Source organism: Rhinoraja longicauda, chromosome 6 (assembly GCF_053455715.1).
Source record: "Rhinoraja longicauda isolate Sanriku21f chromosome 6, sRhiLon1.1, whole genome shotgun sequence".
NCBI classification, from domain to species: domain Eukaryota; kingdom Metazoa; phylum Chordata; class Chondrichthyes; order Rajiformes; family Arhynchobatidae; genus Rhinoraja; species Rhinoraja longicauda.
In genome coordinates, this window is record NC_135958.1 from 22,178,535 (window position 1) to 22,191,121 (window position 12,587).

Here is a 12,587-nt window from a genome sequence, read left to right on the forward strand (position 1 = left end):
TGAAACAGGCCCTTCAGGCCAACATGCCCATGCTGACCAAAATGCCCCATTTGAAGCTAGTCCCACCTGCCCGAGTTGGGTCCACATCCCTCTAAGCCTTTCCTTTCCGTGTACCTGTCCAAGTGTCTATTACAGGTTCTGGTACTGGGCTTTTTATGACCAGTGAGGTTCCTCCCCTCTATCAGGGTCCAGACCTGCAGGGCATAATAGCGAGGCCTTGGGCTCAAACACACTGGGCCCTGGATCTGACTCCACTTGATTGATTGAAAGATACAGCATGGAAGCAGGCCCTTCAGCCCACCAAGTCCACGCCGACCATCAATCACCCGTTCACATTAGCTCTATGTTATCCCATTTTCTCATCCACTCCCTACACACTAGCGGTAATTTACAGCGGCCAATTAACCTACAAACCGCACGTCTTTGGGATGTGGGAGGAAACCGGAGTACCCGGAGGAAACCCATGTGGTCACATGCAAACTCCACACAGACAGCTCCCTAAATTAAATGAATTTAAATTAAACTAAACTAAACTAAATTAAACTAAACTAAGTTAAACTTAAACTAAATGAAATTAAATTAAACTGAACTACACTAAATGAAAAGAAACAATATTAAACAAAACAATATTAAACTAAACTAAACTAAAATTAAACTAAACAAAACTAAAATTAAATTGAACAATATGAAACTAAACACTAATCTAAACTACACTAATATGAGCTGTTGGACTGTAAGCTCCACAAATGGAACAAGAGATGGTGGTGATCAGGGAGAATGAGGGGAGTTTGCTGAGCAGCGGCTGGAGGTCAATAGACAATAGACAATAGGTGCAGGAAGGAGGCCATTCAGCCCTTCAAGCCAGCACCGCCATTCAATGCGATCATGGCTGATCACTCTCAATCAGTACCCCGTTCCTGCCTTCTCCCCATACCCCCTCACTCCGCTATCCTTAAGAGCTCTATCCAGCTCTCTCTTGAAAGCATCCAACGAACTGGCCTCCACTGCCTTCTGAGACAGAGAATTCCACACCTTCACCACTCTCTGACTGAAAAAGTTCTTCCTCATCTCCATACTAAATGGGACGGTCGGGGGTTGAAGGGTCGGGGGTTGAAGGGTCGGGGGTTAAAGGGTTGGGATTTAAAGGGTCGGGATTGAAGGGTCGGGGGTTGGAGGGTCGGGGGTTGAAGGTCGGGGGTTGAAGGGTCGGGGTTGAAGGGTCGGGTTGAAGGGTCGGGGTTAAGGTTGGGGGTTGAAGGGTCGTGAGTTGAAGGTCGGGGGTTGAAGGGTCGGGGTTGAGGGGTAGGGGGTTGAAGGTTCGGGGTTGAAGGGTCGGGAGTTGAAGGGTTGGGGTTGAAGGGTCGGGGTTGAAGGGTCGGGGTTGAAGTGTCGGGGGTTGAAGGGTCGAGGGTTGAAGAGTCGAGGGTTGAAGGGTCGGGGTTGAAGCGTCAGGGGTTGAAGGGTCGGGGGTCGGAGAGTCGGGGTCGGGGAGCTGGGGAGCCGAGGTGTGGAAGCGGGTTCGGTGGGACTGGGAGCAGCTGCTGTTTGCTCTGGGCATGGATTTTTTTCACTGACACAAAAGCTGGAGATGGATCTAAACATAGAAGCAAGTGGTGGAAAGAAGCAGAGCTGATTCCAGGCAGGAAAACTAATAAAGATTTATTTTCCAGCGAGCGTCCAGTGGGATTTTCCGGGTGGTTACCCCGGGAGGTGCTGGCTTTCCTCTTGCCCCTCTCCCCCTTTCCCACTAACTCCCCCCTCCCATGCCTCTCCCCTCCCTTTCCTCCGGACCCTCTCCCCTCGCCCCTCCATCCTCTCTCCCCTTTCCATCCCCCTCTCCCCCCCTCCCTCCCCTTCCCTCCTCCCTCCCATCTCCCCCTTCCATCTCCTCCCCCACCTCTCTTTCTCTCTCTATGTCAATAAAATGTTCATCCTAAATCCCTAGCCGCCCTCTGGAAGGTGACTGCCATCTCCCACCCTCCACTGAAGGTCCCGCACTGTAGGGGAAAGAGTCACAGAGCTGTACAGCATGGAAACAGGCCTTTCAGCCCATCTTGTCCATGCCAACCAAGCTGGCACTGTGCTAGCCCCATTTGTCTACATTTGGCCCATATTGTAGTTATCTAAATACTTCCTATCCATAGTCATATTCAGTCTGAAGAAGGGTCTCGACCCGAAAGGTCACCCATTCCTTCTCTCCCGAGATGCTGCCTGACCCGCTGAGTTACTCCAACTTTTTGTGTCTACTTACTATCCATATAGCTGTTTGAGTGAAAGAGAGAGAGAGAGAGAACGGAGAGAGAGAGAGAGTGGGAGGGATTTAGAGTGAAAGAGAGGAGAGATAGATAGAGAGAGAGTGAAAGAAATATAGACAGAAGAGAGAGAGGACTGGAGGGAAGGGGAGAGAGAGGAGGGAATGGGGGGGAGAGGGGCTAGGGAAGGGAGACTGAGTGACGGGGAGGGCGGGAAGGGGTGAGGGGTGAGGAGAGGAAGGGAGGGAGGTGGGTAAGGGCATGGAGGGAGGGAGGGAGGGACGGAAAGGGGAGGGAGGGAGGAGGGAGGGAAGGGAGAAGTGAAAGGAGGGAAGGGGGTGAGGGAAGAGGGGAGGGTGAGGGAGGGGAGAGGTGAGCGGCGGTGAGGGGTGAGGGGGATGGCATGCGGTGGGGGGAGGGGGGTGTCAGCGGGGAGGGGGCTGTCAGCGGTGAGGGTGACGGCTCTATCTCTGACCCCGTGTCCGTAGGTCCGCTGGAACGGAGAGCGGGTCCGCTACCGATTGCGGTCGCAGCCGCCCGCCCCCCACGGGCTCTTCACCGTCAGCGAGCGGGGGAGCATCAGCCTGAGCCGGCCCCTGGACCGCGAGGAACAGCCGGAGGTAAGCGGCAGACCCGGGGAGGCCACTTACCCATCGGCCTGTGGTAGCCCCATGGAAACAACAGAGCAGCTATGGGCCCAAATGAGACTAGCCCAGAATGCCAACGAGGTCGGCATGGACAAGGTGGACCGAAGGGCCTGTTACCACACTGAACAGCACGGACACAGGCCCTTCAGCCCAACTTGTCCAAGTTGGCAAACTGGGCTAGTCTCACTTGCCTGCATTGGCCCATATCCCTCTACACCCCTCCTACCCATGTACCTGGTTGTGAAAGAGGAGAGAGAGAGAGAGAGAGAGAGAGATAGCGAGAGAGAGTGCGAGAGAATGAAAGAATGGAGAGTGAGAGAGTGAGAGAGAAAGAGGGAGAGAATGGGAGGAAAGAGAGAGAGAGACAGAGAGAGTGAGAGAAAGAGAGAGATTGAAATTGGGGTGAGAAATACATAGAGAGAAACAGAGAGGAGAGTGAGAAAGATAGAGACAGAGAGAAAGAGGATGACCTTCTGATCATGAAGGAAGGGCAAGGATGTTTCATGTTGGGGCGGTGCGTGACTGGGAGAGCATGCAGGGGGAGGGGGAAGGGGGGTAAGCAAGCAACATGCAGGGGCTGGGGTTTCAAGGGGCAACAGGTGAGGTTTGTCACATGTACTGGCAACGAAACATTGAAGTTCTTGCTTGCTGCCATTTAACAGGCCCGGAAACACCCTGAAGTCCACAGCTCCCTGAAAGTGGCAACACACGTAGATCGAGTGATGAAGAAGTTATACATACGGTGTATGTTTGCCTTCATCGGTCGGGGCATTGAGTATAAGAGTCAGGAGGTCACTTTGCAGCTTTATAGGACTTTGGTGAGCGCACGTTTGGAGTAGAACGTGCTGCCAGCAGTAGTGGTGGAGGCTGATATGAGTGGCATTGAAGATACTTTTAGGCAGTAACATGGATATGCAGAGAATGGAGGGATATTGATATGGAATGGAGGGGAGTGTGTGGAGGGAGGGAGGGAATGTGGGGGGAGGGAGAGTTTGGAGGGAGGGAGGGAGGGAGTGTGTGGGGCTGGTGTGGGTCAGTGACACTGTGCTACAGTGTGTGGGGCTGGTGGGGCTGGTGACACTGTGCTACAGTGTGTGGGGCTGGTGTGGGTCGATGACACCGTGTTACAGTGTGTGGGGCTGGTGTGGGTCAGTGACACTGTGGTACACCGTGTGTCAGTGACACTGGTGACACCGTGTTACAATGTGTGGGGCTGGTGACACCGTGTTACAATGTGGGGCTGGTGTGGGTCAGTAACACCGTGTTACAGTGTGTGGGGCTGGTGTGGGTCGGTGACACAGTGTTACAGTGTGTGGGGCTGGTGTGGGTCAGTGACACTGTGCTACAGTGTGTGGGGCTGGTGACACTGTGTTGGGTCAGTAACACCGTGTTACAGTGTGTGGGGCTGGTGTGGGTCGGTGACACAGTGTTACAGTGTGTGGGGCTGGTGTGGGTCAGTGACACCGTGTCACAGTGTGTGGGGCTGGTGTGGGTCGGTGACACAGTGTTACAGTGTGTGGGGCTGGTGTGGGTCAGTGACACTGTGCTACAGTGTGTGGGGCTGGTGACACTGTGTTACAATGTGGGGCTGGTGTGGGTCAGTAACACCGTGTTACAGTGTGTGGGGCTGGTGTGGGTCGGTGACACAGTGTTACAGTGTGTGGGGCTGGTGTGGGTCGGTGACACAGTGTTGCAGTGTGTGGGGCTGGTGTGGGTCGGTGACACAGTGTTACAGTGTGTGGGGCTGGTGTGGGTCAGTGACACCGTGTCACAGTGTGTGGGGCTGGTGTGGGTCGGTGACACAGTGTTACAGTGTGTGGGGCTGGTGTGGGTCGGTGACACAGTGTTGCAGTGTGTGGGGCTGGTGTGGGTCGGTGACACAGTGTTGCAGTGTGTGGGGCTGGTGTGGGTTGGTGACACAGTGTTACAGTGTGTGGGGCTGGTGTGGGTTGGTGACACAGTGGCGGTTTCCCTTGCAGTACCGGCTGTGGGTCTCTGCGCTGGACTATACGGGGGAGCTGTATGCCGAGCCGCTGGAGCTCCAGGTGACGGTGACGGATGAGAACGACAACGCACCCGTCTGTTCCCCAGAGATTCACGTCGCCCTCGTCACGGAGCACAGGAGGAAAGGTGTGTCCGCGTCTGGCAGCGTAACGATGGCAACTCATCGCGGTGAAGGATGACCAAAGCAAGGCTTGCATTCTATACGACCATGTCATAGAAGCAGAATTAGGCCATTCAGCCCATCGGGTCTGCTTCACTATTGAATCATGGCTGATCAGAGGTCAGCACAGTGGTGCAATGCAAGAGTTACTGCCTCACAGCGGCAGAGTCCTAGGTTCGATCCTGACCTCGGTGCTGTCTGTGTGGAGTTTGTACGTTCTCCCCGTGACTGTGCAGGTTTCCTCTGGATGTTTTGATTACCTCCCATATTTCAGACGTACAGGTTTGTAGGTTAATTGCTCCCCTGCAAATAGTCCCCGGTGTGTAGGATATTTGCTAGTGGAATGGGTGATCACTGGTCAGCGTGGAATCGGTGGGCTGAAGGGCCTGTTTCCGCGCTGTATCTCTAAAGTTTCATCTATTTTTCCCTCTCAACCCCATTCTCCTGCCTTCTCCCCGTAATCTGTGACGCCCTTACTAATCAAGAACCCATCAATCTCCACTTTAAAAATACCCAATGATTTGGGCTGAGATCTATGATCTTTGTATTTTCCCCTTTGCTCTACCTATCCCACTTGAGTTTGATCCCCAGCGCAGGGACTCCTGCACCGCACACTGGTCTCGTGCTGTAACTTGCTCATTGTTTCAGGCGGCACCATGGCGCAGCGGGTAGAGACGTGACAGAGGCCTGGGTTCGATCGTGACCTCGGCTGCTGTCTGTACAGAATTTGCACATTCTCCCTGTGACCGTGTGGGTTTTCCCTGGGGGCTCCGGTTTCCCACAATCCCACATTTGGAAATGGCCCCAAAACATGGAGACACCTGCTTGTGCAATATATGCAAAAAGAATCTCACTGTGCAGTTGCATTTGATCCAAATATAGAACCATTGAACCATTGAAAGACGAGCATGTTTGTAGGCTAATTGGCCTCTGTAAATTGTCCCCAGCGTGTGGGGTAGAACTCATGTCCAGGTGATTGATGGTCAGCACGGACTTGGTGGGCTGAAGGGCCTGTTTCCACGCTGTATCTCTAAAGTGTAATGTTTTCCAGGCACCTGCATTGTCCAGCTGAGGGGAGAAGATGAGGATGACCCTTCGACTGAGAACGGACAGTTCACTTTCCGACTTCAGGGGCAGGAGCCCGAGGGTCCAGAGGAGCCCCTGTTCACAGTGGACGGTGATGGGAGGGTCACCCTCGCCAGAGACATGACAGACTACCGCTCACCCACCTACCGCCTCCTGGTGGAGGTAGCTGACCTTGCAGGGGCAGAGGGAGGTGAGCACTGGGACCGGGGACACCGAGCACTGCACACACTGGATCAGACTCCACTGGACTTTATCTTGCACTGAAGGCGATTTTCTTTATCCTGCATCTGTACACTGTGGACGGCTCAATTGTAATCGTGTTTAGTCTTTCCGCTGACTGGATAACAAGCAGTAAAAAAGCTTTTTACTGTACCTCGGTACGAGTGATGGCGGCACAGTGGCGCAACGGTAGAGTTGCAGCCTCACAGCCCCAGAGAAACGGGTTCGATCCTGACCCCGGGTGCTGTCTGTACAGAGTTAGTGCGTTCTCGCTGTGACCGCGTGGGTTTTCTCCAGGTGCTCTGGTTTCCTCCCGCACTCCAAAGAAGTACAGGTTTGTAGGTTAAATTGCTTTGGTAAAATTGTAAATTTTCCCAAGTGTGTAGGATAGTGCTAGTGCATGGGGTGATCGCTGGCTGGCACTGACTCGGTGGGCCGAAGGGCCTGATTCGGTGCTGTATGTCTAAAGTCTAAAGAGGGAATGACGAGCGGTCATTGTTTGTGTTGGCACTTGGGGTAGCACCTGGTGTGTTCCATGGGGACAGGTTTGCAGCCACGTCCATGTGAGACAGCGTGGAGACATCTCCAAGGAGAAGGAAGACCAAGACCAGGGCCATGGGTTGTGGAAGCTCGGTGGGACATTGATGGAGGGAGGCCGACGATGTGAATCCATGGAGAGCCAAATGTGCAGTGCTGGTGGAACTCAGCGGGTCAGGCAGCATCTGTGGAGGGAATGGACAGGCGACGTTTGGGGTAAATCAATGGTCCACACTAACGCTGCTGTTTTATTCACAGGACTGTCGAGTACGTGCACTGTCATAGTGGATGTGGATGAGCTGAATGACCATGAACCTGAGTTCTCCCAGCAACAGGTACAGGTTTCACACAAACACCCACAAACCATCGAGATGGATCTGTAAATCTCAGACTCAAATCTACTCCACACCATCCCATCACACGCTCCTGGGGCCAGACACAGAGTGAAGCTCCGTCAACACTGTCCCATCACACGCTCCTGGGGCCAGACACAGAGTGAAGCTCCCTCAACACTGTTCATCACACGCTCCTGGGGCCAGACACAGAGTGAAGCTCCGTCAACACTATCCCATCACACGCTCCTGGGGCCAGACACAGAGTGAAGCTCCCTCAACACTGTCCCATCACACACCTTTGAAACAGGACAGCACAGATTAGACATCTACTCCTCACCTACATTTCATGCTTTCTCGGCAAGGCCACCAGCATATTCAAGGATGAGTCTCACCCACGTCACTCCCTCCTCTTCCCTCTCCCATCAGGCAAGACGTACAGAAGTGTGAAAATGCACACCTCCAGATTCAGGGACAGTTTCTTCCCAGCTGTCATCAGGCAATCTGGAAAGAGTGCAGGGAAAATTTACCAGGATGTTGCCAGGATTCAAGTGCTATTTTTAGGCATCCTATCACCACCAGAGAGTGGTCCTGACCTCCCATTTACCTCATTGGAAACCCTCAGACCATCTTTAATCGGACTTCACTGGACTTTATCTTGCACTAAACGTTATTCCCTTTACCCTGTCTGTACACTGTGGACGGCTCGATTGCAAACATGTATAATAATAATAATAATAATAATGCATTACATTTATATAGCGCTTTTCAAACACTCAAAGACGCTTTACAGGGATTTAGAGAACATAGGGAAGTGAATAAATAGATAAATAAGTAAACGAACAGAGAAAGGAGACAGAAGGTGAGGTGACCTTCAGTGGTTGAAGGCAGTACTGAACAGGTGAGACTTCAGTGATGTTTTGAATGTGGTGAGTGTGGAGGAGTCTCTGACGGTTTGGGGTAGTGAGTTCCATAGGGTGGGAGCAGCGATGGAGAAAGCCCTGTCCCCCCAGGATCTGAGTTTGGTCCGGATGTGGGGGGATAAGAGATTGGCAGCAGCAGAGCGGAGGGTGCAGGTGGGAGTGTGCCTGTGGAGGAGGTCGGTCAGGTAGGATGGGGCCAGGTTATGGAGGGCTTTGTAGGTCATGAGGAGGATTTTGTACTGGATTCTCTGGGGGATGGGGAGCCAGTGGAGTTTGTAAAGGACGGGGGTGATATGATCACGGATTGGGGTGTGGGTGAGTAGACGGGCAGCGGAGTTTTGAATGTATTGAAGTTTACTGATGATTTTTGAGGGTGCGCCATAGAGGAGGCTGTTGCAGTAGTCCAGACGGGAGGTGATGAAGGCGTGGATGAGGGTTTCTGCAGCTGTGGAGGAGAGGGATGGACGGAGACGGGCAATGTTTTTGAGGTGGAAGAAGGCTGTCTTTGTGATGTGTCTTTCTGTTGACTGGATAGCAGGCAACAAAAAAGCTTTTCACTATACCCCGGCACGCGTGATAATAGTAAACTAAATTAAACTTGAGTGAAGGGAAGATGATGTGAAACGGTTGGTAACACCGTGCCACTGGCCCGTGAGTCGCCGGTCTGCCAGTCGGGCAAGCTGACCATGTCTCATGCTCTCCTACAGTACGGACCGTTCAACGTACCCGAGGACACTGCCGTGGGTCACGTCATCACCAGCATCAGTGCCAGCGATACTGACTTCAACAGGTCTGATGCCTGGCTTATTACTTACGCACTCGAGTCGGGGAATGAAGGCCAGCGGTTTGGAATAGTGCAGGGCGGACAGAGCAACATTGGGAAGCTGATACTGCACAAGGTACGCCCTCTGTCTCCTTCTCTATGTCCACCCCACACTCCCCATCTCTCTGCCCCCTCCTGTTACTCTCTTGGGCGTTTTGCTCCTCGCCACCTCCTTCCCTCTTTCCCACTCGATTTCCCCACTCCCAAGCTGCAGGTATTGGAGCCGGAAAACTCTAACGTCCAGGAACAGCGTCTTCCTTACAACCATCAACCTATTGAACACTACAACAGCCAATTAAACTATGAACTGCCAACTGCCTGCGTTTGCTCAACAAACTTTAAAATGGAGATGAGGAGGAATATTTTTAGTTAGAGGGTGGTGAATCTGTGGAATTTATTGCCACAGACGGTCGTCATTGAGTATTTTTAAAGCCGAGATGGAAGGATTCTTGATTAGCAAGGGTCGCAAAGGTTCTTTCTCTCTCTCTCTCTTTCCCCCCTGAGGGAGGGGCGGTGATGGAGCTACACTGTGGGAGGGGTGGTGAGGGAGTGTCGCACCGTGGGAGGGGTGGTACTGAGGGAGTGCCGCACGGTGAGGGAGTGCTGCACTGTGAGAGGGGTGGTGAGGGTATGCTGCACTGTGGGAGGGGTGGTGAGGGAGTGCCACAATGTGGGAGGGGTGGTGAGGGAGTGCCACACTGGGAAGGGCGGTACTGGGGGAGTGCCACACTGTGGGAGGGGTGGTGAGGGTGCCACACTGTGGGAGGGGTGGTGAGGGTGCCACACTGTGGGAGGGGTGGTGAGGGTGCCACACTGTGGGAGGGGTGGTGAGGGTGCCACACTGTGGGAGGGGTGGTGAGAGTGCTACACTGTGGGAGGGGCGGTACTGGGGGAGTGCCACACTGTGGGAGGGGTGGTGAGGAAGTGCCACACTGTGGGAGGGGTGGTGAGGGTGCCACACTGTGGGAGGGGTGGTACTAAGGGGTGACACTGTACTATTTGTGTCTCCAGCCACTAGACTTTGAGGCAGTGAGTGAGTACCGTCTGGTGGTGAGTGCCAGGAACATCGAGGAGCTGGAGGATGGGGAGTATGGACCCACCTCCACCACCACCCTCTCCGTCCGCGTGCAGGATGTGAACGAGCGGCCGGAGTTTCTGCGGGCAGCGTACGAGTTCAACGTGTCCCGTGAGGTGCAGCCTGGCACCGTCTTATTGACCCTGCAGGCTCATGACCCCGACTCTGCGGCATCCCCCATACGGTGAGGAAACTCCACGGCACGCCGGCACACCCTGGCAACGGCAGCGGGCTCCACCGCCCCTCTACCCGCTCCTTGCCTTGGCCCTGAAGATAGACTGACCCGCTGAGTTACTCCAGCACTTTGTGTCCATCCTTGGTCTAAACCAGCCTTTGTCGTTCCTTCCTACAACCTTACCTTGGCTGTGTCTCCCTGACACCATTGTAGATCATGGAACAGTGCAGCACATATAAAGGCCCTTCGGCCCACAATGTCCATGCTGAACATGATGCCAAGATAAACTAATCTCTTCCTCCTCCTGTTAAACTAATCACATCCTCCACACCACCTAGACATACTTAATAATCCAAATGTGTAATAAGACTGGGTTAACATGCTGCTTAACTTTAAATCAGAAATATCTGAATGACTTACGTAGAATATAGAACAGTACAACGCAGGAATGGGCTCTTCGGCCCACAGTGTCTGCTGGACCTGATGCCAAGATAAACTAATCTCCTCTGCCTACACATGATCCATTTCCCTCCATTCTCTGCCTATCCATGTGCCTATCTTAAAGTCTCTTGAAAAAAAATCACTATCGAATCTGCCTCCCCCCCCCCCCCCCCCCCCCCCCCCCCATCTCTGGCAGCGCGATCCCTGCCCCCACCACCCTCTGTGTAAAATCAACCTTCCCCGTACATCTCCTTTAAACTCTGCCCTTCCCATCTAAAACACAGAGCAGTACTGCACAGGAACAGGCCCTTCGGCCCACGATGTCTGTGCCAAACATATTGCCAAGACCAACTGGTATCTGCCACATCCCTCCATTCCCTGCATATCCATGTGCCTATCCAAAGGTTTCTTATAGGCCACTATTGTATCTGCCTTCATCACCACCCCTGGCAGCATGTTCCAGGCACCCAGTACTCTCTGTTTAAAAAAACATTCCCTGGACATCTCCTTTAAACTTTTCCCTTCTCCCCTGAAAGCTATGCTCTCTAGTATTTAACATAGAAGCAGAATTAGACCATTTGGACCATCGAGTCTACTCCGCCATACAATCAAGGCTGATCTATCTTTCCCTCTCAACCCCATTCTCCTGCCTTCTCCCCGTAACCTTTGATGCCCTTACTGATCAAGAATCTGTCAATCTCCGCTTTAAAAATATCCATTGACCCGGCCTTCACCGCCGTCTGTGGTAATGAATTCCCACCCTCTGATTAAAGAAATTCCTCCTCATCTCTTTTCTAAAGGTATGTCCTTTTATTCTGAGGCTATGCCCTCTGGTCCTAGACCCTCCCACTAGGGGAAACATCCTCTCCACATCTATCCTATCCAGGCCTTTCACTATTCGGAAAGTTTCAATGAGGTTCCCCCTCATCCTTGTAAACTCCAGCAAGTACAGGACTAGTGCTGTCAAACACTCATCATATGTTAACCCATGCATCCCTGGGATAATTCTTTGGACTGATTCACCTTCACTAATCCTGTTTAGCTGGTTTCATAGAGTCATACCATATGGAAACAGGCCCTTCAGCCCAACTTGCCCATGCAGACCAACCTGTCCCATCTACACTAGTCCCACCTGCCTACGTTTGGCCCATATCCGTCTAAACCTATCCTCTCCATATTCCTGTCTAATGTTTCTTAAACATTGCGATAATTCCTGCCTCAACTAACTCTTCCAGTAGCTCGTTCCATACACCCACCATCCAATGTGTAAAAAAGAAGTTACCACTGGTTTCTATTAAATCTTCCCCCCCCCCCCCCCCCCCTCACCTCAAACCTATGTCCTCTGGTTCTCGATTCCCATGCACTGGGCAAGAGACTGTGCGTCTACCCGATCTATTCCTCTCATGATTATTTCACCCCATATGGTCACCCCTCATCCTTCTGCGTTCCAAGAAATAAAGTCCTTGCCTGCTCAACCTTTCCTTACAGCTCAGACTCTTGAGTCCTGGCAACATCCTGGTAAATCTTCTCTGCACTCTTCCCAGCTTGACAACATCTTTCCTATAACACGGTGACCAAAACTAACACGGTGATCAAAATGTTTCCCTGCACATTCCTCCCAGTCTGTGTTTTAGGGCCACAACAATGTAGTCTCCCATGGTTCCAGTATAACCAATGTGCCAGGTTCATCACAGAGTCCCCAGAGATGGGAATAGTGGAGATCACTGGCTCCGGTCTAACCGCCTACTCCCGCTCTCTGCAGGTACCGTCTGGGCAACGAGTCTGGGAACTGGCTGTCGGTGGGGGCAACGTCTGGGAAGGTGACCGTTCAGGGCCGGCCCCCTGCTGCCCGCAGCCACCGTCTGGAGGTCTGGGCAGAGGATGGAGGTGAGGAGACGCTCAGTGGCCCCACA

The 12,587-nt window shown here is 52.8% G+C and overlaps 1 protein-coding gene across 1 annotated transcript in view; it reads left to right on the forward strand.

Moving 5' to 3' along the window:
- The window catches only part of cdh16 (cadherin 16, KSP-cadherin), a 30,685-nt gene that overhangs the window by 10,037 nt on the left and 8,061 nt on the right, over positions 1-12,587 (forward strand). The window contains exons 8-14 of the mRNA XM_078401548.1: positions 2,741-2,872; positions 4,879-5,029; positions 6,115-6,339; positions 7,164-7,240; positions 8,868-9,059; positions 9,995-10,242; positions 12,437-12,561. Of these exons, the coding sequence (XP_078257674.1) occupies positions 2,741-2,872; positions 4,879-5,029; positions 6,115-6,339; positions 7,164-7,240; positions 8,868-9,059; positions 9,995-10,242; positions 12,437-12,561 (1,150 nt within the window). The remainder of the gene's footprint in view (positions 1-2,740; positions 2,873-4,878; positions 5,030-6,114; positions 6,340-7,163; positions 7,241-8,867; positions 9,060-9,994; positions 10,243-12,436; positions 12,562-12,587) is intronic.